The sequence below is a fragment of the Channa argus genome, chromosome 11, assembly GCF_033026475.1.
Source record: "Channa argus isolate prfri chromosome 11, Channa argus male v1.0, whole genome shotgun sequence".
NCBI lineage: Eukaryota > Metazoa > Chordata > Actinopteri > Anabantiformes > Channidae > Channa > Channa argus.
Window position 1 is genome coordinate 15,400,528 of NC_090207.1, and position 27,212 is coordinate 15,427,739.

At 39.7% G+C, this 27,212-nt stretch overlaps 1 protein-coding gene across 2 annotated transcripts; it reads left to right on the forward strand.

Annotated features, from left to right (window-relative positions):
• Positions 1 to 745: 745 nt before the first annotated feature.
• sv2ca (synaptic vesicle glycoprotein 2Ca) lies at positions 746 to 27,061 on the forward strand. 2 transcript variants are annotated; one of them, XM_067520499.1, is made up of 13 exons: positions 746 to 1,181; positions 6,773 to 7,579; positions 14,913 to 15,093; positions 16,013 to 16,164; positions 20,886 to 21,019; positions 21,464 to 21,553; positions 22,179 to 22,289; positions 22,411 to 22,499; positions 22,843 to 23,007; positions 23,142 to 23,275; positions 23,466 to 23,672; positions 23,853 to 24,012; positions 24,178 to 27,061. In XM_067520499.1, exons 2-13 carry the CDS (start codon positions 6,982 to 6,984, stop codon positions 24,359 to 24,361), a joined length of 2,205 nt encoding a protein of 734 aa, XP_067376600.1. In that variant the 5' UTR covers positions 746 to 1,181; positions 6,773 to 6,981; the 3' UTR covers positions 24,362 to 27,061. The 2 variants fall into 2 exon arrangements, with proteins under 2 accessions (XP_067376600.1, XP_067376601.1); XM_067520500.1 differs by lacking the exons at positions 746 to 1,181; positions 14,913 to 15,093 and having other exon boundaries at positions 7,449 to 7,579.
• Positions 27,062 to 27,212: the final 151 nt, after the last annotated feature.

A 27,212-nucleotide genomic window follows, 5' to 3' on the forward strand; every position in this document is an offset into this window, starting at 1 on the left:
GAGGTCCTGCCTAAGCACAGAAATAAGTCGAATCTTTTTACCAGGACATGTGACTCAAGAGAACGCATGTAATTGCCATTACAAAGACCATTGCCAACTGCCATTGTTTTAACAGAACAATGTTTTTGTTAAGTGAAACACTGCATCAATCTGGGGGACTGTATTCCTTCCATCATAACGAACTAATTTGCCAGCATTTATTGAGAGAGTCAAACATACCTTTACCTTTACCTTTATTGCACTATATTGTACTTTCTTCTCTTGATAGAATACTTTCAACGTTAAAAAACGTAAAAAAAAAGTAGAGACCGTGCACAACAAGTGTTTTCCTTTCTAAAACATCATCACCCAAACTCAGGCGTCGGTCAGCACCACGGACAGAGGCAGCCGTTGAAATGCGCAGCAGGGTTTCAGAGTCCATGCTGCATATTAAGGTGAGATCTACTGGAAATCAGTCATGGTTTAAGTTGCAGAGTGACGACTGAAGGCACCAAATGACAAAAAGGCGAAACATTGCACCATCGCAGAATTTAGATCATAACCACTCACATGCATTAAGGAGCCAGAAACTTTTCGATGGAGCAGCAGATTTTCCAGTTAACTTAGTTTGCGCTCAAACAGACATCCAGACCTTTTTTTTTTTTTTTAATTGTTTTTTTTTTTTTTTTTTTTTTTTTCAGTCACGTAGGTATATTGGTATATACTTAGGTATATTGTGTTAGACGGAAAAAAAGAGTCTTTGATTGTGCACTACACCGAATGAGCGAACGCACCGACTGGAGCCTGCTGGAACTGAATCTTTCTTGTCTGCTTAGCATTCATGCGTTGCAGGGTCTCACGTCATTCGGTAACAGGATTGTTCCATCAGACAGAATTACCCGCGTCACTCAGTGAAATACAATTATTGATTACACTGCCCATACCCGCCGCTCCCCCGCCTCATACCCTTGCCTCCCCCTCTCCCTTCCTCCCAGCACCATCTCTCTCTGTCGCTCCCTCCTTTCCTAAAGTGCTGCAGCTAAAGAGGACTGCATCGAAAAAAAAGCATTGTCGTGCGCTGGCAATTACCTCTGCTCCTTTTTCAAAGTAAAAAAATCCCTCTAGACTTTTTTCCCCATAAAGCCAAAGCTGATGCAATGGCCAACTATCGGATCAGTCCACTCTCCTCGCCATAAATGACGGTAAGTCATTACTTTTTTCGGAACACATGCTGCCTGTGTAACACTTCCAAATTGAAGAAATCCTTTAATTTCAATTTCCATTGTTTGCAACCAATTGTATTGCGGCGTACACGGGATATTGTTAATTTACTCGCATCTTTCTAATGATACCTCCAACTGGAGACAGAGCTGCCTCATTCCTTATTCAAAGCGTTGTATATCTTTTGTTAAAAGTTAGGATTGTTTCTTTTAAGGGTCTTTCATGTTCTTTTGTTTTCTCTGGGAGCACTAAAAGATTTCTATATGCCTCATGGAAAAGTAGCGAGAAATTGCCATCATTAGCTGAAAGTAGCCTACAATCATAATAATTGATACAACCAATAGAATTTCATCAGGCTTTATACCTTTTTATATGTGGACATAATCTTGGTGGATTCATGATACACATCTCAGAAAATCATCAGATTAAAGCTACATAGTCTTCCAGGTAATTTGATTTTTTTAGTTTGAAAGGTTTAGGTATTGACTGGAGACCACAGTTTATCCATCTTCCATTCGACAGCATATCTTTATTGAAATGCATGGCATGAGCAAAGTTTTGGGTTTTTGAGGACTGTGCGTTCTGTAGTGCCATCCACCCACCTGACCTGGGGCAGTTAAAGCACTCTGCACTGCTGCCAGAAAGAGAAGAGGATGCGAGAGCAGGCAACTGACTCATCCGTGAATTGCACCTCAAGAGGCAGTGAGGGATTGACAGGCACACAGCCGGTGAACTGGAAATCTGTGACAAAGTGCTTTGTTTGCAATCCAAAGGCTGCTGTAGTAGTCCTGCTAGGTTTGGTCTGAGGGCGTCCATCAATGAAAAAAGTGTTAGATAAGGAAAAGTGATTGCAGAATCAATTTACGTGGCCCACACATCACTGATTTCAATTTTATATAGGGTGTTTTTTTCCCACTGTAAAAAAGAACCTTATTGTGATTCAGATTGTATTTCTCGTTGCTCGGTGACATCTCACTCTCCTGAAATTTTGCTAGTTTTCCCAAACTTTATGCAGCGTCACACATGCTATTTTAGGAGTAAAACATTTTTTGGTACAGTGTTTCCTTTATGAGAAGCAGAAAAGATTCCACGTACACTGTGTCAGTGACAATGGAGCAGAGAATTCACAAGTAAATCTATATGTACATTTTGTTCAAATATATGTAGACTTAAAAGGTTACATTTTTGGGGCATGTTAAAACCTGACAGTTTATACTATTTTTGAGAATCTCATGAAAGACATTGCATGCTGTAATTTACACAGAGGACTAAAGATGCCTTAGTATTTTCTTCTGGGCTTTTTTGCAACATTTGTCCATGCTAGGTACACATACACATTTAGCTTTACAAAAGGACCAATTCATTGTAAAAATCAGCAGAAAATGTGCCACATCACTTACATCCTTTGCATAATCTCTTATTGCGTCACAGGCACCAAACAGTGGTGGTGGCATGTTACGTTTTATATCTCCCAAGTAAGCACTGTATTGTGTCAGCAGTGGGGTCTGGCAATGCAGGAGGACCATATGTTTACCAGGGAGATCAAACAGACATCAGCCTGATGCAAAAACCAAACGTGACGACAGTTTACTGTTTGTAGCTCCTCAGCATGTGATAGGAAATATTCGTATTTTTCATTTACCAAAGTTTGTTTTCTTGCTGTAACATATTATGATTTAAATGGATTCAAAGTTTGGTCCCTTTTTCTTATTTTTAAATAAAAGGTTTGGGTGCTTTTAAAGTGGACACATAATTATGTCCATTGTTACCTACCCTACAATTATTCCTTAACTATTTTCATCATCTCTCCCTTAGTCCTTTTAATCGGGCACCACTATACCCCTCACCCCTCTCTCTCTCATCCTCTCTTCCTCCCCACTCCACTTTGTCAGTAATGGCATCAGTGTCTGATGAAATCTTCTAACAGAAGGCGTCCCAGGCTGGTTGGCCCTCTGCCTACCAGATGAGGTCAAGGGCTCTCCATTTTGATGGAATTACGTGTGGCCCTGCCCACTTAGAGAATGGACCTGCTCTTTCTGCTGCTGATAGAACAAACCAGACTTCAAGCCACTGTCCTTTTGAGTGCCTTTAAAAGGGCAGGACAGTGACAAGTCAAACTCGAATGACATGGAAAGCATTTATGATTCCCATGAAGCAAGGAGCATAAACTGGAAAGCTGGCTCAATTCATTGGTCAGGTGACGTTTAAATATAAGCAAAAAAGGCAGAAAAGTGCTGTGTCAACAAAGCTGCTGCTACTATGCATTATTATAATACTCACTGCACTAACAAGGAAAGGTGTTCAAGACGGTGGTGAGATCAGCAATGTTGTTCGGCTTAGAGACAGTGGCACTGAAGAAAAGACAAGAGGGAGAGCTGGAGGTAGCAGAGCTTAAGATGTTGAGGTTCTCTTTGGGAGTGACGAGGATGGACAGGATCAGGAATGAGGACATCAGAGGGATAGCTCATGTTAGATGTGTTGGAGATAAAGTCAGAGAGGCCAGATTGAGGTGGTTTGGACATGTTCAGAGGAGAAACTGTGAATATATCGGTAGAAGGATGCTGAGGTTGGAGCTGCCAGGCAAAAGGTCCAGAGGAAGACCAAACAGGAGATTTATGGATGTAGTGAGAGAGGACATGAAGTTAGTTGGTGGGAAAGAAGAGGATGCAGAGGAAAGGGTTAAAGGGAGGCAGATGATTCGCTGTGGCGAGCCCTGAAAGGGAACAGCCGAAAGGAAAAGAAGAAGAAGACTGCACTAACAATAGTTATTACTAACATTATTAACATTACACACAAAGGACCTCTGCTCTTCTCATGGTTTTGCATCATTACTTATTTTTCGCACTGTGGAAAACCCAGTGTCTGGACTATCAGACTAAGCATAGCTAAAAAAGGCTCTATTGATTTTGCTTCAGATTCTCATAAAAACATTAAGTAATTGTCTTGGAGGGTCAAGCAACTTGGAATGTTTAGAACCAGAATTGATCTCCTGAACAAGAACATAGTTTGTTTTTAGTATATTTCATTGTGTTTTAGGTTCTTCTATTTAGGGCCATTACTGACATTTTACAAACAATATAATACACATAAATGTGTGTATTTATTAAGAAACAGACCTTACTATGCAGACGGTGTAATTAGCTATGATGGTGGTCACCAGGTATACGTTTTTCACTGTCAAAATTGTTATTACTGGTTTAATTACTGTGTCACCCTTAACTAATGGTTCATTTAAGCAAGGGAAGATTGTTAGGATGGGCAGAGTTGGTCAAACATGCATCAATTTTGTTTTCCTTCTCTAAATGATTGGATACCTGTCCAAAAACTCCTGTAACTTTTCGGACAGAAGCGAGTTGTTTTTCTTTTTTTTTGGTATTTTAAAGAGGTTGAAGGAAAGCAGGGCCACTATCCATCATAAAGACAGGGGCTATGGCCAGATCAAGGCCTATTTGAAGCCGTTCTCACATGATTCACAGCTATGGTATACAGTAATAATAGAGTCTACTTATAGCCTGATACTGTGTGCCTATACTTTAAGTTCCTGTGCATTTCCTCCTCATTATGTTGGTTTGTTATTCATAAACAAATGCTTGGGGTTTGGTGATGATGGCATGTATTGACCATATTTAATGAGAAAGAAGATATGTACTGTATACTAGAAAAGAAATTTGTTGTGTGGATGCTGGATTTGATTGAAAGTGGAGCAAAACTGAAAGGAAAGGCAGCATAAAGTGGAGTAAAAATAAAAAAGGTTTGTTTCATAGTGTTGGTGGTTTGATTGTGATTGCTCTCTTTGCTCAGGCTTTCTGCGGTGTCGGGGTCGTGTCACATGTGGTCAAGTGTAGATGGTTGTTTGTATGCTTTTGGTGTCCTCTGAGCTTTATCTCCAGTGGCAGCAGGCCTCACCATACACTTAACTTTCCACCGGCATCCTCCTTTACCACTTAAGGAATTAATGTGTACTTTGCTTGATTTAAGTAAAATGTGTTTGTCGAGCAAAACACTAAATGGCAACAGTTCAGTGACACCAATAAATTTCTTACAGGGTTTGAGTCTATGGAACTCTGAATAAAAATACAATTTTGTTTTATATAAACTTGCAGTCAACAGAGAGGATCTACATACTGTAGACAAGAAGCTACTGTAGTCTGTAATCTAGAATGTACAGTATGCAGGTTACCATTCTCTTTCAATACTCATTACTATTAGTCAAGCAACAGAGAAGGATACAAAATCATGTCACCTATCAAGTTAACCACTTGTTACATGATCCACTGACACTGGAAACTTACACACAAAAAGCTGTTGTTATTATGATCCACCCTTTGGACAATATCTGATGCACCACTTGTGTCGATGGGGGTATTAAAAATGATTAATCTATGTGTAAAGGAGTGACCTTATATTCACAGATTGTCATCCAATGAGCCAACTGGGATTAGTAGAGTCACCTTGAATCAGTAGTGTCATTTTGCCCAGTAAAATTGCACAATGGGAGCTGGAGCTGGCCCTGTGATTTGTGTCCTCCTGACAAGGCTTCACTGTTCATTAGAGGCTGTGGTGAGCAGCTCCTAGACACACGGGAAGCGCACTCAATGGACAGCTCTGACCACACACACACACGCACACACACACACACACACACACACACACTGGAAAAGTATTACCACCCCCACCCTACTCCTAAATAAACACTTTATATTCATCCAGAATGATAATTTTGTATTTGTTTAATAACACTATGAGAAATTGGCCAGAATGAGCCTGTGGAGGTTATGTGATAATGGACTGATGAATGAAATCATGTTACTTCATTCACACTGTTACACCGGGGTCTCCCTCTCATCAGCCCTCGCCTGCCAATATGAGAAAGGGCTTCCCCATCCACGCTATGTGCAAACTCACATATGTGCATGGCATGTTTGAGTGTGTTTGTGTTCCTCTTACAAGTACATGTGATCCAGTTTATGTTAAACACACAAAATTAGGCATTAGAGAATAGATATTTACTGGGTGTTTCTATGTCCTTGTGTCTGAGTGTGCATTTATCCACTGTATGTATCCACTCAGAACTGTTTCTCCTTTTCTCCTTTCTTTGCATGGATTGAATACGACAGTGCCGTTCCGGTTGGATTGTCACTCCCATTATAGTAAACCAGCTCTTTACTGGGGGCAAATTGATTTCGGGCAGAGCCTTGTTTATTAGTTTTTGTTCCTCAGAGCTGATTATGAGTCAGCAGATCTCTATTTGAAAAGCTCATCTCTTCAAAACTAAGGTCGGCTTATGAAGTGTACAACAAAGAGAGTGCTCCTAAAAAATGCATGCTCATTTTAAATATAAACACTTAATTGCTCCAAATGAATACAAATTCTGATCAGTTGAAGATTAAAGAGGGTTGTGTCACCTGTTAATCTGATGTGGCTACAGTTGTAGCAAAGGAGGCAAATTGCAGGTACAATTTCATGAACGTCTCTCTCTGTCTTTTTTCTTTTTCTTTTCCCCTGATCTCTACCTCATCCTTCCTCTTGCTTATTCTCCTTTTTGTTATCCACCTTTTTTCATCCCTTGCAGCCTGGCCGATGATTGCCACAGCCATTGAGGGTCATTTCCTGTGGATACTGAAGACTCAAGAGTTTTCTTCCCTGCTGCATTTCAAGACCCACTGATCTATACTTCCAAACCCCCATCAGCTTACATTTACCCTTCTTGCCCCTTTCCCTTCCTTTGACTGTTTCTAAGTACCCTCCGAACCCTTGTAAAGGCCTACTGGTGGAGCCAGAATGGAGGACACTTACAACAATAGGACTTCTCTGGTTAAAGGGGCCAAGGTAATTGCCAAGGAGGCCAAACGACATGCAGCAAAGAAGGTCAACAAGGTGGTGGACCGTGCCACCGATGAGTACTCATCCCACCGCAACTATAGCCGATTCCAGGATGAGGAGGATGAAGATGAAGATTTCTACCGGAACCCCCCTCGGCAGGATGGCGAGGGCTACAATGAAAATGAGGAGGGCTCCAGCGATGCCACAGAGGGCCACGATGATGAGGATGAGATCTATGAGGGCGAGTACCAGGGGATTCCCACAGCGGGAGACAGGAAACATAAGGAGGGGCAGGTGGCACTGGGGCAGCCGATGTCAGATGCCACAAGGGACCGTAAGGAGCTGGAACAGGAGAGACAGGCTGATGAGGAGGAGCTGGCCCAGCAATATGAGCTAATCATTCAAGAGTGTGGTCACGGGAGGTTTCAGTGGCAGCTGTTCCTGGTGCTTGGGCTGGCACTCATGTCAGATGGGGTGGAGGTGTTTGTGGTGGGATTTGTGCTACCCAGTGCAGAAACAGACATGTGTGTGCCCAATTCTAGCTCGGGATGGCTAGGTAAGTGATTTTACTCTACATAGAATTATGTTATTGTTTAATATAAAGTTGGTGACAACAGTCAATAACATTTTAAATAGATTCTAAATAGTTTTCGCAGACATTTTAAGAAGGATTGTAGACCTTTGCAATTTTATGTAATTAAAGTTTGAAATGAGGAATGGTGTCATACTGAGATCATCAGGGTTATCTAAGCCTGAAGAGTACTACATAGTGCAATATTACTTCATTCTCAATATCAGTAGTTTACACCTACTACACCCTAAGAATACTCTACTGTAGCTACATATCACACTTTAACTGTATTTAACGATTCAGAAAGATCTGCATCGAAAATAACTATCCAAACTATGAAGTATACTAACTATTTTGTCAATTTACTCAGGATGAGAATTTGTCACACACTGATGTTGTTTTTCATAAAAGACAAATTTAGTTCTGTGTATTTGCACTGTTCAGTGTGTATCACACTTTTCCCCCACTGTAGCTGCATTTCACATGGTTGAGATGTTCTGGTGCAATAGTCTTGGTGTCAGGATTAAGAGGGGAGCTAATATTTCCCTATGTGTCCTGTATGTTTAGCAGGTGTCCCAACAGTCCCAATGACTGCAGGTGTATAATCCATCACCTCTGAGCTGTGTACAGGGGCTGACTCACGGTGTCTGTACCAGAGTGGTGAGGACATTAAATCAGACACACAGCCCTTAGATACTAACTGCCACAGTGAGACATGGCCATTCATCAAGTGCACTGCTACATCTGACGCACAATTGATATGGTGGAGCATCTTTGAGTAAGGAAGTTGTGAAGAAAGTTAAAAGAAAATTGGAGTGGGCTAATGTAATGTACAGAAAAGAAACTCACACATCCTATCACAATAAAATATATTTATTTTTTACCATAGTTCTTAGATACATAGATATTTAATTTAAACCAATATTCACTTGTTACATATTACATATATAATCTACATCTATCATATTAAATAAATAGATTTCTTAGATTGAAAGTACATATACTGTAACTTAGACATGTTAAATTGTTAGTCTGTGAGGGGCTGTGGATGGTGCACCCTCATTTATCATACTCTTTCCAAGTATACATGTAAACTCCTTTTTTCTTTTCCGACCAAGCTAAGTCCTGCAGGCATTCATGCTCTATGCTCTGCTTCTTCTTGTTCGTGACTCCATCCCTCACCCCTCTCACCCTTCATTCTACGTGCCTCTCTTTTCTTCTCCCATCCTTCCCTATTCTCCTCTCCTTTGTCCTGCTGATTGCCCCGAGGCTCCTCCCTGTTGAGGTGAACATGCTTTGTGTGTGTGTGTGTGTGTGTGTGTATGTGTGTGTGTGTGTGTGTGTGTGTGTGTGTGTGTGTGTGTGTGTGTGTGTGTGTGTGTGTGTGTGTGTGTGTGTGTGTGTCTGCTTGTCTGAGCGTAGCGTACATGATTACTGTGACCTTGTTGGTATCCATTATTAGTTTTCCAGAGTAATTACACTTAATTACAGCCAACAAAACAAAGTGAGGTGATGTTTTACATGTGCTGCGGCAATACTTTAATGCCTCAAGGTGTAAAAATAAACAACCAATTAATTTTGTGTTTGAATTTGATCAGGATAATCTTATTTTTTCATGTATATAACTTGTATAAATATTTTTTAAACAGCAATTATACCACACTGTTTTCCAATTAGGACAACAAAGTTCTTATTTCACAGATACAGTATATCCTCATCATGGTGGTCTGGGGGTGGCAAGAATAGCTTTCAAAGGAACAAAGAATGGTAAATGGTATAAGGTCTACACTTAGTTTACTTGGAATTGGCCATTAAACAATATAATGAAACATATTCCTAAATCTGCAAATACAGCAAGAAATCCATTATTATATTTATTGCTTGTACATTTTACATACACTAAAAACAATTCAAGTACATACAGTAGTTTTGAAAATAACTATTTAGTGTAGGGTTAGTTCCAACGGAGCTGGACTCCTGTTATAGTTGCACAGTTCGGCTCCATTAGCCACATAATGGAGACGAGCTGATTGGACTGATCTGAGTCTAATGGGGTAATGCTATATGAAAAATGCAAAGGCCTAAATAGGACGGATGACTGACACACTGATTAGATTCCTGAATTTAATTTGACCAGTGTCTTGAACTCACAGGAATCTTTTCAAATTGGGAATAAAAGATGGAGGGCTGGGGTAGGAGGGGTGAAATACTTTAAATACTTAAAGTGCATGATGGTGGAAGGAAGTGGGAGGAAGAGAACACACTGTAAAAAGCAATACGTGTGATGAACAGGGCAGAGAAGAGGAGGAGCAGATTTGAGGCAGAGATGCCAAGCTAGAGAGGAGAAATGGGGAGAGAGGTGTGGGTGGGATGACAGCAGAGAGGTGGAAGATTCAGTACACCAACAATGTGAGGGAGAGGCTTAGCTTTCATCTCAGACACAACAGACAATGGGAACACATCACCCTATCATTACTTATTTGTTCTGTTCGCTGCTGAAACTCCCCTCATCTCTCCTGCAGACTCTCAGCTCAGCTCTTCTTGTTTTTATTTAAAAGCAACTGTTCCTTCTCTAACATCAATACTTGCCCCCACCTTTCTTGTTTTCGTATGTCTTATAGCATTCCTTTGTTGGGCTTCTTTTTGTCCCAGGCTTACTCTCCATCACCTCTCAAGATCCATCTCTCCATTACTTCTGCCTTTCTTTTCCCCTTTTCCCTTCCATCAACCCCCCTCCTGTCTCTCCCTGTCTGTGTGAGCCAGCTGGCAGGCTATGTGGGGCTGCGCGGTCCAGGGGCAGTTGAGCATGGCTAAACTGCAGTAAGATCGCAGCGTCACTGCAGAGATTTCATTACTTGAGTACAGCTCTACATTGTGTGGGAGAAAGTGCGTGTGGGACAGGAAAGGGGAGGGGGGGCGGGGGTGACAGGACTGTATGTGTGTTTGCACGTGCATATGGACCAAACCTGCTGCTAACAGCAATATCAGCTACCAAGAAACCATGTCTCACTCCTGGGCCTGATCAGGGGTTCGTAGCATTACTATATTTAATGGGAATTATAGCCAGTCTTCAATGTAATGAAGGTCTGATCAGTACTGATGGTGAATGAGTCATTTTAAACCCTGCACTCTAACTCCTACAATGAGTTACTTAGTTCTACATTTAATTGAAAACCTTCCCCCACTGATATCACAAAACTTCAATCCCTCTTTTTGAGGAGGCGGCACAAGACAGAGACATGAATCCAATCAAACTGACACGATGTAGTACGAATGTGATTACATGCTGCTCAGTGTAAAGGAGGTGATGACAGTAGAGCAAAGATGAAACCAAAGCAAATAAATGAGAGGGAATGAAAGAGGAGAATGAAATGAATATGAGTGAAGAGGGGGAGAAAACAAGAGAAATGATGAGAGATGAGCCAAGAAATGGGAAAGCAATAGGAGAGGACACAAGCTTAGACAAAGACAAAGGGAGGGAAAGTTGCGAAGAACGGCAAAAAGAGGAAAACAGATGACTAAAGCAAAATCAGAGCATGAAAAGAGAAAAACTGAAAGACGGAGTAGAATTTCAAACTGAGAGAGGTGCTGTACCACAGTGTTGTGTGGAGCAAGCTTACTGTTGTGTGATAGGGTCATCATTAGGAATAAAGCAGGACCTGTGTTTGTCGATGCTGAAACAGTTTTCAACACTAAGAGTGAAAAGCATCAAAGCATGAAATCAGAGAAGAGGTCGTGATGTAGCTCAGCTCTCCCACGGCTCTGTGACAGGACAGAAAAGACTGCACCAGGGTCTTCCCCATCCTCCCGCCTTTACTTGCTTTCTCTGACCCTATCCAACGTTCACCGAATTCATCCCCCCCGTCTTTCTCCTACTTATCCTGTATTATATCTGCTGGCATTTGTGCCTGCTCCATGTCAAATTTTTCATGTATTTCATTTCTTGCTTTTCCTCCTCAATGTTCTTGAGGAGGAAAGGATCAGAAATTAAATGTATTTGTAATAGATTCATTTATGTATTAGAACTACTCTTTTGTTCTTTGTGTGTGTTTATGTGTACACTTGTAGCATTGTTTCACGTCATACTTTAGCCCAAAAGAGCGACTGCTCAAAATTTGTCATGTTTTTACAGCATGCATGTGATTTTGCTGAATATTTATCATTTCTGGAGATGTGTTTTGACATCTCAGTGGAGTGACATGGGGCAAAACCTTTTGCTTCTGTCTGAGAGGTCTCATGACACACTGTCATTTTCTGCTGGTGCTCAGAGTCTATATAGGTCATCAAGTCAAAACTCTGCTGTATTTTACACTCTTGCGGTGAAATGTTTCTATCCGTTGGCATCCATTAAAGGAGTTTTGCTTCTAAACTGTATAACAGTGCTTTAGAAATGTGTTTTTGTTCTTTTGTACATTAAATCATGCCTTCACATTTTTCCTTTCACTGGTTTAGAGGTAAATTTCTGTCTTAAAATTAGGTGGAATGGGAGTATATAGATTGTGTCCTTCCTACATGTATAGCCCTAATAAATCAATGACGGGCCAGTCCTGGTGATAGCACTCAGGGAAGAGGTTTCATTAATTAAAATGGTCTTGTTGAGGCTCTCGTGGTCCAGCCGTATCCTAAATGGTTCCCTGTTGACAGATGGGCTGTAGCCTGAGCATCAATCTAATGAAATGCTAAAAAATGTAAAAAGAAACAATTTATTAGTATAGTGAAATATATACTGCTGGTTGTAACTGCTTGTTTAGAGTCAAAAAGCTACCTAAAACATGACTGTATCACTCTAATATCAACTTGAAAGTGAGCATGACTTGCAAATAAATTAGCAAAGGGATCCATTATTGGGTAAAGAAGATTCTGTAAACATACCTGTACAATAATGACAGGTTAATGTTACATAAACTATGTTTTATCTTTTAGTGAGGACCTTACAATGTTAAAGGATGTCTGTGCTATTTTTGAAATGATTTACACTAAGAGAACACTGCTCTCTCCTGCAAATGCAGGCACTGTTGACATTATTCTCTGTGGAATTGTGCAGCAAGTCAGACAGAACATCAATAACATCATTACGTAATTGACTATCCTGTGAGGGATGTATTCAGAAGCCATTCATTTTTATTCCTTTTTAAAAGGGCATTGACATAGCAAGAACCAGAGGTTTATTCTTTTTTGCTTCTTGTATAATTAAAATATCCAAAATAAACAAACAATAAAACAAACAGTTTAAAGGTTTAGTACCTTGACAAAATGCCTGTTGGGTGTTTGGATGCATGACATTTGAATGAGAGGCTGATGGGTGTTTGTCTGTGCACCCTATATATGTAGCCTCTTTTCAAAGAAGCAAATATAAACTGTGCATAGACTGAAGGCTAATGGCAAATTTACAATTTAATGTATGGGACCTTTAGGTATGTATCTATGGTTGCCAAATATGACAGATAGTCAGGTTTTGACCCCCAAAGTAATATAGTCTACCAGATATTTGCCCACAAAAGAGAAGAGGAGACCCAACTTGAGACATTACAGTAAGAAAATGCATCTTGCTTTTAAGATTATTGTAATGGGATAAACAAAGTGTCCCAAGAGCTGTGTCATATCACTCCATACATAGCTGCAACTTTTGCGTTCTCCCTTTTTTGTGTGGACATAAAATATTATGTCTAAAACAGGTTTAAATCAATGGGCTTACATAAATCTGGATAAGGATAAACCAGTACTGTAATATTATCCCATAATGTAAATATTGTTTTGACCTGAAACAATGGAGTTTTTGCAGCAGACACTGTATGTCCATGAAGGCTGCTAATCACACAATGCCACATTTGATTCCGACTAAAGTAACAATAATAGGCTTCACTCTCCAGAGCAGACTCGTGATCAGAGTGAGAAATCAATGCCATTTTGTTGGAGTATTGATCCCATTGTGACGAGAGAGATTAAAAGAGAGCACAGGACCCTTTTGTAAAGTTGCCCTGCATTACTGTTCACATTCGATTCCTCAATTATCAGAGCCTGTTTTCTGTTCTTCATAGACTGTATATTAGACCGCATTAATGGGGAAGAGGGTTTCAATTGGGATTTCAGGTTCACTGTCATTAGACAGTGCTGCACTTTTTAGGCTCTTGTCAGGGTTGCATAATTACCAGAGCTTATTGCAATATTTTCTTCTTGTCATAAGAAAAGAGAAAGCTCAGTGCTAATGTCTAACTTGGCAATATTGAATAATATCAGCCCTTATATAAAGCAGTTGTTTCTGTTTTTCCCCCTTTATGGAGCTGGTCATTCAACATAACTTCCAGTTTATTGATGAACACTCAGCAGTAATGGAGACACAAGCTTAATGTTGCTCCATATTTTTAATTTGACACTTAACTACTTGCCTGTGGAGGCAGATTTAGGAGATACAAGTCTGGAAGCACTTCTTGGCTAGGAGTCATTGTGGCAGCCACACTGTGGCTTCAACTACTGAAATATTTTTTAAATGTCACCCCAAGTTAATATTTACTGCAGTTGGTATTATTTTATGGTAAATGCTGTTATCACTTAAAAGCCCTGAATGTTGTGCTGTGGAAAAACAAAACAGTGGCTTTCTGGGAATCTCACTGGTGTGCTGTATATGTCAAAGTGACTATCATCAATGTCTTTATATAAACTTGGATCACATGAACACTTATACATGTATATAAGATATTGAAAATACCACATTTTTCTTTTCATTGAACTTTGCTCCATAAAGCTATATAACATCCTGTAACTTACTGATTTAATTTTACTGCTGCAAACGTAGCTGTTTGGTTAAACTTTCACTGCCAAAATAAGCATCCAGGCAGTGAACACAGTGGGGCATCGAGCAACTGAGTATTCTAATAATATCCTGCAGAAATTGTCGAAAATTAACAACTAAAAAGACAAAGAGAGAGTCAATAGTAGATGTACATCGACCAACCGGCCCAAAAATGAAAGCTAGCATTATACTGTATGCACTTGGTGTGTGAAGGAACAGCTATTTTTGCCATCAGAAGCTGTTCATTCAGTTTGACTACCTAAGTCAAACTTACAATATTATTTATTGTAAGTTTAAATACTGTAAGTTTAAATAGGACATGTTTTTTGTAAAGATAATTTAGTAAACTCTGTGTGAAAAAAATGTGTGTGGAATGTGACTCAAAGGTCTCAGATAAAAATTGACTTGCTAGTATATGTAGATTCCCAAGGATACAAACTTATACAAACATAAACACATACAGCTAATGCACTGTATATTATATATAAGGCAAGGACAAACCACACCTCCCTCTCCTTCTCTTTTCAGGCAGTGTTGTTTACTTGGGGATGATGGTTGGAGCGTTCTTCTGGGGAGGGATGTCTGACAAAGTGGGCCGCAGACAATGCCTCCTTATTTGCATGTCTACAAATGGCTTCTTCGCCTTCCTGTCCTCTTTTGTTCAGGGATATGGCATATTCCTTCTTTGCCGTATCATTGCTGGCTTTGGGTAAGTCTGACTTAATGGAAGTGTTTCAGGGGCCATCGAGAGTGTCAGACCATGAGTTTAAATGATTTGTGAAAGTCCTGTCAAATGGACGCAAAATCTCCTTTTCTGGCAACCAGATGCAAAGAATATCTGATTAGTGTACTTGTCCAAATGTGTGTACACCAGTGCTCATTTGTTGTGAGTAAAAATGTAATATCATTGAGGAAAAAACTAGTTTGAAGAGTATTTCTACCAGCATGTCACTGTCACTCTACTGAGTATAAGTCGCGTAGTTGTTTCCTCTGACACTAATTGCCATATTTGAAATGCTTGAAACCTTTTCCTTTAATGATCACATAAAGCTTATTTATCCCTTACTACACTACAGAGAGTTAAAGGTGGAGACATCTGTCTCTCAAGCTTCTTCTTTGACCAGATGCAGTTTTTTTCTTCTGTTTTTACAATGCAGCAAGTTACAGTAGCAGCCATGTCTAAGTTATGATTCTTGCTTAGTGAAGGACATTTGTTTGGTGCAGAGTATGTGAAAATGAATACTCTACCTCAGAAAGACAGTGTGTCCTTTTGTGGCATAGAAACATGGTGCAAACTGTGAATTATTGTGTCCTCTTTTTTGGCGTGGTTACTGCTCCTTTAAAAGCTAATTTAGTAATTGCATCTGCAACATTCTCCCCGGAGACCTTCAGAGTAATTGAAAAGGTTGTCAAAACTGCCAATGTGACTTGTCTCAAATCGTGAGGAATTGACACTAAGGAGTTTTTTTAATCTGTTTTGGAGGACATAGGCTTACCTGTGCTGTTCTTTTGCTTTAGAATCATAAATGCCAATGCTATATGTGAAAAATGTAAAACACAGATGAACAATATTCAGTTTCTGTCCTGTTTTTACTCACACTCACTCCTCTTCTGTTTGGTTCTTGTAGGATAGGAGGTGCTGTGCCCATCGTATTCTCCTTCTTTGCAGAGGTGTTGTCCAGGGAGAAAAGAGGAGAACACCTCAGCTGGTTGTGTATGTTCTGGATGATCGGAGAGATCTATGCATCTGCTATGGCCTGGGCCATCATACCACACTATGGTGAGATTTTTTCACACAGTCCAAAAACATTCATGTTAGGTTAATTGTTAACTCTTAATTGGTGTGAATGTAAGTGTGAATAGTGTTCTGTCTGTCTGTGTATGTCCCTTTGTGTTGGCCCTGAGATAGACTGGAGACCTATCCAGGTTGTTCCCCGCCTCTCACTCTAAGACCGCTGCCCCCAGCAGCCCTGCACAGGATAAGCAGTTACAGATAATGGATGGAACTGGATGTTGTATGATGCTTGGGAGTGTATTTATAATGAAGAGAAAACTACAGTTTCCGTATGTTGTAAAATCAATTATTTTGAGATCCCTACCAGGATTACGTTTAGCAATGCTAATAGGGCACTTGGCAACGTCACTCTGTGCTATGCTCCTGACTAAAGGTTACAAATTCTAAAGCTTCCCCATGGGCCTTGCCTGTAAGTTAAGGCACCAGTTCTCCACGCCAGGAGACAAAAAAAAAAACAACCAAAAAAAAACACTTCATAGCTCTGAGTGGCTGCAGGCAGAAGACAGACAGAAGTTAAGTGATTAATGCATGCATGGCCACATCCTGGAAGGGGGGGTTGGGGGTCCTGCAGTGGACACAGAATGCTGCTATTTGTGACAATTGTACATCAGATATCAGCCACACTCATCATGAATAGGAACAACATCCTTTTTACTTAAATGCCTCTTTTTTACCTATTGTTCCTTCCCTCTTCTCCTCCTTCTCTCCTCTTGTTTTGTACTCTCCCATTCTCTCTGTCCACCTCTGTCCTTCCTTTTATTACCCCTACTCTCTCTCTCCATCCTGTCTCTGCAGAGTGTTCTTCTTGATCAAGCATAATTAGGTTTTTCTCCTTGCTCTAATAGGGCAAAGCTACAGCTAGAGGTGATTTATGACCAGACTATGCTTTAGCCCACCTGTGACGTCAGTGAAAGAGAGAGAGGGAGGGACAGTGTGTGTGTATGTGTTTCTGTAAGTGGAATAGATGATGTTTTACTGCACTGTAGCCATATACAGTTCTTCTTCAAGGGAAATTGAAGACAGTAACATCTGACACTGTGGAGGTCATTTGAGTTACAACACATACACAAACACACACACACACACGCACACACACACACACACACACAAAGAAAACCACACCCAAAGACACACACAGACACACACACACACACACACACACAGAGACACACCCAAACACACACATACACACGCAGAAAGATACATCCAAACACACACACACACACACACAAGCAGAAAGACACATAAAAAAACAGATGGGACATCACTGATCATGAGGTTTGCGATAAAGCAAACGCACCCCTCCCAAATACAAACACAACGACACACACACGCACACACACACAGCACATTGATGAGTTCCTTAACCAAAAAGCTTACTGCGCACACAGGTTTATGTCTTTCACTTACGACATACACCGATTAGCAACAACATCAATGCCACCTGGTGGTTTTGTTATTAAAATATGATATTATATATATTATATATTATGAACTAATGAACCACGAAGTGTTAACCTGATGTCAACATATAAAGTGATAAAATCCGCTCCACCTTTAATAACTGTGATCCTTGCCCCTTATTTTGTATTACAGTAATTAATGTACAATTGCCATGATTAGTATTGTTTAAAAAACTTTTTTTTTTGAGTGAGCAAAAGATTTGAAACGGTAGTGATAGTGGAGAATATTTGTAGGCAGTTTTAATTAGCTTTGGGTTTGTGTACTTCACATACACAGTGTATCACATTTTGCTGTGTATGAAGCTGTGGAACTGCTCAGAGGGCCTATGCTGACCCATGTTCTCCATGACATTAGTTAGACCACCAGTGGTAATGTTGTGGCTAATGGGTGTATACGTATCGGTAATAGGTTATGAGAACTGCACACTTAGGTCTGTCTGTCTGTCTGTCTGTCTACTATTTTTGTATCTGTGTCTGGAAGTGTTGTAGGACTGCTGGCTCAGTCATCCATAGACTTAGTCAATTATGTACATTATCCCTGTAATGAGATTTCCAATGGCATGGGTGAAAGACTTACCCTTAGGGGCAGGAAGCCATTCCACATTTCTGTAGAAAAAGCACTCACTGCTGAACTCCTTCCCTTCTTTCTCTCTTCTTTTTGTCTCTTGCTCTCTTTTTTCTCACTCATGAGTCACTCCAGATGTGCATGTATACTCAAAGACGCACAGAAAGAAAAACAAGTACAAAAATCGAGTCAGAGAAAATGGGAATGCACATGACATGATCCAAACCCACTCACTTAAATACATATTCTCATTATCACATTGTCTTGCTTTTGTGTCATAAGCAAATATAAAAACAGGGTAAATTTAAAAATATATATGTAATTTATTTCTATTCGCATTTCCTTTTTTCTTCTTTCTTTTCTTTTGATTTCTGCCTTCTACTGTACCAAGACAATCATTTTAGTCCCTCTGGTCTCCTTTGGTACATCCATTTATACTTCTTATGACAGACGCTTATGACACCCACTCTCCTTTGAAAATGGTTGTTTTTAGTAGTTGATATGCATTGCTATCAAAGCTGTATTTCAATATGCTGTGAGATTAATTTCAAGCAGCCTTTTTCTGGCATAACCATTAGTGTTAACCCCTCCCCACCCCCTGACTCCTCTCCTACGCCTGTTGATGGATAATGGTGCTATTCCCTTTGGAGCAGCATCTCCATGAGGCACGATCTGTTGAGAGACGTGGGAGGTCACGACTGGCACAGCAACCCCTTTCTGTGCTTCCTTGCTCAAATTCAAAAAAAAAAAAAAATGAATTCACTAAGAGCACTACAGCTTTTTGGCTTGGTTTATAATTTAGTTTGTTCTGCAGCACATAAAATCATTTCTCGTTGTTATCCTGCAAATAGTATTTGTTTCACACATTTCAGATGGTGAACTATGCAATAGTATGGTACAGTATCACTTTGGTCGGCTGCTGTATGGTAAGAAGGTTCCTGCCACCATTCTTTAATCCAGTTGAGGATTTGTTTGACACTGCTTGATGCTTTAAACGCTGCATGTGTTGACATGACAGCAGAAGCCTGTGGAGGATGAATACAGCACACAAAAGATTCTTTTTCGTGTCAGAGAGAATATAAGGTGTGTGGTGGATGAAAATCTGTGACCAAACTGCACGGAGAGACATGATAATAATCTTTTATTGTACTGTGATTTTTTTCATGCTATACCATAAACATTTGTTGGATATAATGTTGTGAATTATTGTACATTCATTGTAGTATACAGTGAGCAGCCAATAAAATGGGTTCTATGTATGTCTATGTACACATTTTGTATATGCATGCATCTCCTCTTTTGTAAGAGTTAACACAGTGTGTGTGTGTGTGCGTGTGTGTGTGCGTGTTTGTGTGTGTGTGTGTGTGTGTGTGTTCGGACATTACAGTGATTAATGAGTCTGGGAGAGTGCCTGTGGGCTGAGATCAGGTGCAGCAAGTTTTAACCTAGCAGAAAACACTCAATTCCTTCCCCACACATTCAATTAACTCGTCCCTGCGCACTTCTCTAAGCTTCCTCTGCAGAGCCATTCATCTCTGAGCTTACAGTCTGCTCCGGCTGTGAAGTGCTCTCATGTAAATACCATCTTTCATTTACAGGCCCTTTGTGTTCACAGTATGAGATTCACACATAACATTTAGAATCAGCCTCTCAGATCAAGTGGCACAGTTCCCCTCTGATAAGGCTATGCACTGCAGTTTCACACTATGTTTATTTTTTTGTCACTACCTTCTGAAAGGATAATTTTGAGATGTATTAAGTAATCTTATTTGCTTTTATATTGCCCCTGTGGGTTAAAGACCGAGCATTTGTGCATAATTCAATTCACATTAAGTGAGATGCCAATTAACAACGTGTGTGCTCAAGAAAAACTGGACTAGCTGGACTTTGATTTGTGAACTTTCACTTGACACCTTTAAACTCATGACAAAACACCACAATGTACCAAACAAAATCAATATGCTGGATTTATATTTTACACTACATGCAAAATTTGGCATTTCAGCATCATGTTACCCACTAATGCAACCGTGTTTGTAATTGTTAGGTCCTAGAGCTTTTAAAACAATAAAACAGAGCAAATTGATCTTTTTATAGCAGTGGATCGAATTACCGAATTTCATTATTAGTAACGTGAAGCATGTTGTTCATAGTAACACACTGAACCTCTAGTTCATTGTTTTGTTTTTCTGGCCTGCAAATTCTGCACCCATCAACCTTGTCTTCAGTTCTAGCAAGCAGCTGTTTCCTCGGAAAAGAACTACAAAGAACCACCATATGCCACCTGTAGGCTTCCAAAATGGAAGACAGGGTTAGTGACTAACGGCTGAATTTACCGAAGCTCAGAGCACCTTACAGAGGTAGATTGGTGGAGCATTAATTATTGGACTTCTCTTTAGGCAAAAACCTGACTCCAAATTAAATGCTAACTCTTCTGTGAATTTGCTGAGTATGTACATTAACAGTTTTCTACAAGTTTAGCAAGACAAACCAGTACAGTTTTCACAAGTTGCAGAAGTAATCCACAACCAGCCAACAGTCAAGGCTGCTTTATGTCTTAACTCAATCACTTATAATTTCCGTCAGTATTTAAATGTATTTACTTCTGTCATGTTCTGCCATATGATCCATCTTGAAATGCCCATATTGCCAATGCTGCTGTGTGCCACTCTTTACAGGTTGGAGTTTCAGCATGGGCTCAGCATATCAGTTTCACAGTTGGAGAGTGTTTGTGGTCGTGTGTGCCCTGCCCTGTGTGTGTGCTGTGGTGGCACTCACCTTCATGCCTGAAAGTCCAAGATTCTACCTTGAGGTAAACAGATCATTCGAAATTGTTACAGATTTTGTACCACAGCTTGTCTGATCTGTCACTAATCTGTAGTAACTGCATCATGATGCTGTGTCATTGTCATCAACTGTCCACACCTATTAATAAAAAAGCATACTTTATGAGGAAATGAAGGGTAAATGCAGATGTTTTTTTGGTCCATCGTGATGTGAGTCATCCAAAACACTTTAAGGAGGCCCTTTGTATGTACACTATCTGCAAACTGGAAGCCTAGAGATTTGTGACAATATGCTGCTATGCTATAATTACCCTTTAGAGTAAAATGTGTCACCACTGTTGTGACTCTCATTATTTTGCCCATCTTAGGGAAATTAAAGGACTGTATTTAAGTACAATATATGAGACAGCTGATTGAGTGCTGATCCTGTAAATGTAGCTCCTCTTCTCTCTCTACCGCCTTCCTGGCAGGTGGGAAAACATGATGAAGCCTGGATGATCCTCAAACAGATCCATGACACCAACATGCGAGCGCGTGGGCAACCAGAGAAAGTCTTCACTGTAAGTGTCTGCTGAGCGCTGTCTTGGCTGGGTTTCTTGATGCTTGAGGAAGCAAAGAGGCTTATATTCTGCCACAGCTGGGACAGCTTTTAACACGTTCACCATGCAGGATCATGTCTAGATTATGAAAGTTCTGAAATTGTCATTCTGGCTTATTTGGTGTGTAAGCTGCACTTTGGGAAAGCCTCTAAGTCAACAAGTTTCTTCAATTGATCATATACTGTAGTACACAGTAATGTGGGGTGTCTCAGTTGGTAGAGGGGCCACCTACCGACCATAGGGTCAGAGGTTTGCACCCTGCGCTTTCTGGTCATGTTGAAGTGTCCATGGGCAAGACACTGAACAGCCCATCCCCATCCCCAGACATGCACTGCCCGTCCCAAGCCCAGTAGAAATTGGGGAAACTGTGCCAAATCAACATGCGGACAAATAATCCGCTGTGGCGACCCTTTGTAATTTTCCATTACATTTCTCATGTTAGTTGTGCCTTTTATGCCTGTGGGAAACTAAAGATATTCCTGATACTGCATAATAATTAAAAAAGAACAATACCTGTATGCAGATTACACTGACACTGTCCTGTAATATGTAACTGCAGTACTGTTTTCAATTATTAATTTTCTAGGTTAACAGAATCAAGATCCCCAAACAACTGGATGAACTTGTTGAAATGGAGTCAGAGTCTGGCAACCCAGTTTCCAAGGCTTTCTTTAGGATAAAGGCTGAAATAAATGGGGTAAATACTTTCTTTGCTTATTTGCAGGCATTTATATTTCAGATTTTAATCCATTGCCTAAGTTACCCCAAATTTCTTTTGTGATCACCTAAAGTGCAGCAAGTCTCTTCTCTGTCTTTAGATTTATCTAAATCTTATGAAGTGCTTCAACTACCCGATGCGGGAGAATATGATGCGCCTAGCTATAGTTTGGTTCACACTGTCATTTGGGTGAGCTCCTTTTCTGATGTCATTTGTATCATAGAAAAATTGGACAAGTCGTTTCTTTGGTCAGATAATGGAACCAGGCAGCCTCTGCTGTGCAGAGGTTTCATTGTCTTGACATCAGTCACAGTCTGTGGATCAATATTGCTTTGGTGTCTCATTAGGAGCAGAGACAGGAGGGACAGCAGAGTGAGAAAAAACTAAATGGAAACATTCTTTAAAATGAAACACAAACCACTGGTGTCTCCTTATCTTCTGTGTCTTTATCTCTGCACATTTGAGAATCAGCATTCTTTAAGTTGACTCGTGATATTCTCATATCACTCTATACTTATACTGTATTTCACAGGTATTATGGCTTGTCAGTATGGTTCCCTGATGTCATTAAACACCTTCAGGCAGATGAGTATGCCTCCAAAGTAAAGATCCACAATGATGAGCGTATTGAAGACTTCACCTTTAACTTCACACTGGAGAACCAGATACACAAAAATGGCCTTTTTATTAATGACCGGTAGGAGAAGTTACAGTGACGATCATGAATATATTGGTACTATGTCAGTAGGTTGATGGAGACAAAATATGAGTGTATGGACTATAATTATACTGTTAAAATATTAAAAGGAGAATGTAACTGTGTTTCTTCAGATTTATCAATATGAAGCTGAAGTCTGTCACCTTCATTGACTCTACATTTCGTAACTGCTACTTTGATGATGTGACATCGGTGGGCTCCTTCTTCCATAACTGTACTTTCATTGATTCATACTTCTTCAACACAGGTGACACCTTGGGATCAAATATTAATAAAGCCATATGAATACACAGCTAGAGTGGTATATTTAGTTTATGGTTTTCAGATTTATCTTGTGAAATTGTGTCAAAGCAAAACCAGAAACACGACAGCATACTGATGTGCAAGAAGCTCAGATGTATTATTGCTAATGGCAATTTTTGGGGGGGTTTGGGCAGACATAGATGAATCCAAGTTGATAGATGGCACAGACGTGGTCAATAGTACGTTCACCCACAACAAGACGGGATGTCAGATGACATTTGATGATGACTACAGTGCCTACTGGGTTTACTTCATCAACTTCCTGGGGACCCTAGCTGTTCTGCCTGGCAACATTGTGTCCGCCCTTCTAATGGATAAAATTGGGCGTCTGTCTATGTTGGGTAAGACTGGGGAATGAAAGCAGGCCTTACATTAACAGTATGATTCTGAAATGATGAATGAGTTGGATGTAAGAGGCCATTTTGATTATGCTCTATGATTTAGCAAAAACATTACTAAAATAAATCCCATTTCCTCTGGCTCATGCCGCTTCACTCTTGCTGTGTTTGTATGTCCATCAGGTGGCTCTATGGTCCTTTCAGGCATTAGCTGTTTCTTCCTTTGGTTTGGCACCAGTGAGTCCATGATGATTTTCATGTTGTGCCTTTACAATGGCCTGAGCATCTCTGCATGGAACTCCCTGGATGTGGTCACTACTGAGTCTTTTCCTACAGTCAGAAGGTGAGGGGAGCAACTACAGATATTTTTGTGTATTTATTTCTACCTCATAATGCAGTACTACTGTATGCTCTATGTGCTTTTGTATTTAAGTTACAAACATGGTGGTGATTTAGTTAACCTTAATGCATTTTACACTCTCTTGGTTTGTCCCTGTCTGTTTCACAGAGGAACTGGCTTTGGATTCTGCAATGCTCTGTGTAAACTCGCAGCGGTCCTAGGGAACCTAATTTTTGGTTCTCTTGTTGGCATCACCAAGGCCATCCCCATCCTTATGGCCTCAACTGTGCTTGTTGGGGGAGGGCTGGTTGCACTCAGATTGCCTGACACCAGGGCAAATGTCCTAATGTAATACCAGTATGGCATGTATCAGCTGGAATACAAACTGGACAAAGTCTGAGAAAGAAGCGCAGGGAGGGTTGGGTAAGGAGTGCAAATTGCTTGGTTCATACATATCTGTAATCATATTGTGCTAATGTAAAACTGAATAAAAGCCCTTTCCTTCATACGTGTTTAGCTTAATTATCTTAAATTCTTCGTTAATTGACAATAGGATCAGTATTGTTATAAATGCAATGTTTGAAGATTTTACATGGCAGAGCTGAGAGATCGCACAAGTTTTGGTACTGAAACTTTGTTTTTTTGTTCAGTTACTGGTTGCACCTTCCAGCTGCAGTTATAACCTTGTGTGGAGTCACTGTATGGTTAAAACTCAAGCCTTTTAATATTGATACAGTCTTATTAAGACAAGCCAGATGGGGAGAAAATTGAAAAACAAGCTGTAATGAGCCAAGCCAACCTGCTGTGCCACAGCGTAGCTAATATATGATCAGACAGAGCAGACACATCAGACAGCTGTGTGACAGCTGGCTTGCCCACAGGACTCATGTAGACAAGACAGGTTGTTGACTGTGCAGAAAGTCAGCTATACATAAAACACCCAAAGCCCAACATACTGTAGATGTACTCTATGTGCAAATACATGTCTTAAAACAGACATCTACTGTACCATGTGTGTAGACTTTCCATCCTATTGCTTAACATGGCATTTACTCAGATTGTCTGCAACCTTCTCAAAATATATATTTCACATAGGAGACCAAGCCCTTTGCATTACGTATCCAACCTAGAATCTAAAAGGCCATATAAAAATATTATTTTCTTGTACCAACAATTGGATCATCTGAGATTTTATTTTATGCTGTGTAATTGTGGAAGTTGGATGATGAATTATACAGAGATTCTTTCTCAGATTTTTGTTTGTGTTGAATCTTGCTTGTGGCTGTGTTGTTGACAATGACATGTCAGTCTGCTTCCTATACTGAATGGCCTTTTTAAAAAGTGCCTCTCCATAACTGGAGCAGCCTGCCCATAGTCATGTAGTGTCAAAAAGACAAAACAGAATACAAAATCAGTACATACACTACAATAATGGTATTATATATATATATATATATATATATATATATATGTGTGTGTGTGTGTGTGTGTGTGTGTGTGTGTGTGTGTGTGTGTGTGTGTGTAAAAATGTGGCAATGCGTCCTTTTATCAGCTTAGATTTTTTTAGGTCATCTATTTTGTTGGACATCCCAGCAGATCCCTATTTTAATAATATTTTATTTTTGTTAGATAAATTACTTCCTCTCCTAAAAAATAAATAAATAACATGAAAAGTTATTAACATGCATGTCTACACAATAACAATTCAAATAACAACCACCTTACAATGTGGACTAATTGGTAACATATATTAAAGAAAACAACATTGAATGGTATAATGAAATTTGAAGTGGGTATAGAAAATATGTCTTAAGGATTTTTTTTTACTGTTTAAAACAAACAAAACAAACTGGAGGATAAATTCGAGCTATTTCATTTGTTGTGACTTTTATGTGTAAAATCTGCAAATTTGCAATAATGTCACACTTGAAGACATGACCTGTCTTTTAGTAGTTATTATGTATCATCAGAACCTCAATATACAATTATCAGAATATGTTATAAAATACATCTTGAAAGTTTTAATGTACATATAACAATTTAGTTGCTCTCAATCTTGTTTCATTTGTGCCTGTGGTTTGTATTTTCTGTGGCTACCAGCCTGTGTTCTGCTTTCTCTGTATTTGTGAGAGTTTGCAGTGTAAAGGTAGCTTGCCCTTGCACTGTAGCTGGTTGTCTCAAGGATACTGAATAAAAAAAATAAAACATAAAAAAACTCAACTTCTAAAGTTATACCGTACCCATCATTTTCCATAAACCTCATGTTTTGTGAAGTTAGTTACAGAATGAATTGTGCTGCTATTGCACAGCAGATATGTTTTGACTGTATGATTTAAATATTTTTAAACAAAAGTATGAAATTCATATCATAAATGCACTGATATAAGAACGCATATAAGACTATGACCCAATGCTACAGACTGTTGTCACTAGCTTAAAAAACACCAGGGCTGTCCTGGATGGTTCCAGATGTAGTAAGACTTGGGTTAGTGACAGATCTCCCTGCTAGAAAAGATATTTGGGGTGACGCTTACATGTACTGTATTTATGTATGTGTGTGTTTGTGTGTGTGTGTATGTGTGTGTATGTTTGTAAGCGAGAAAGTCGTAGAATGTATGTGTGGGCTTTTCTGTGGATGCAAGTGTAAATATTATGTACATATCAAAGCTGATATTGGGGAAGTTCTGGCTTATATACTATGTATAAGCTCCTTGACTGACTCAAATGTCTCCTTTTGAGTCCAAATGATCAAAGTCCATCTGTTGTATCTCTGTTGTACACCTCTATGTGTCGTTGGGTTTAAGCCCCTAATCATCTGTTCTGTATGTGTGTGTGTGTAAGTGTGTGTGTGTGTGTAAAAACTTGCATGTATGTAAGAAAACTTGTTTTTTGTTTGTACTGTAAATTCTTCTGGCAGAACATGATGGCAATATTCAGATTTTTGTTGAAAAATGTGAATGTATCACTCTTGTAAGTAAGTTATCTTCATCCATTGTATGGAGGTAATCAAATGTATGTGGAGAATAAAGTTGTGGATATTGTGAAGAATGCATCAATCATAGGATCGCTGAGCTGTTTATTCTGAGATTCATGTGAAATGTGAAGAAATATTTGCCAAATGATCCCTGTAAATAATGTTAGCAACTGGAAATAGCAGGGACTACAGACTGTGCTGCTTTTAAAGATATATACAATATAAGTTA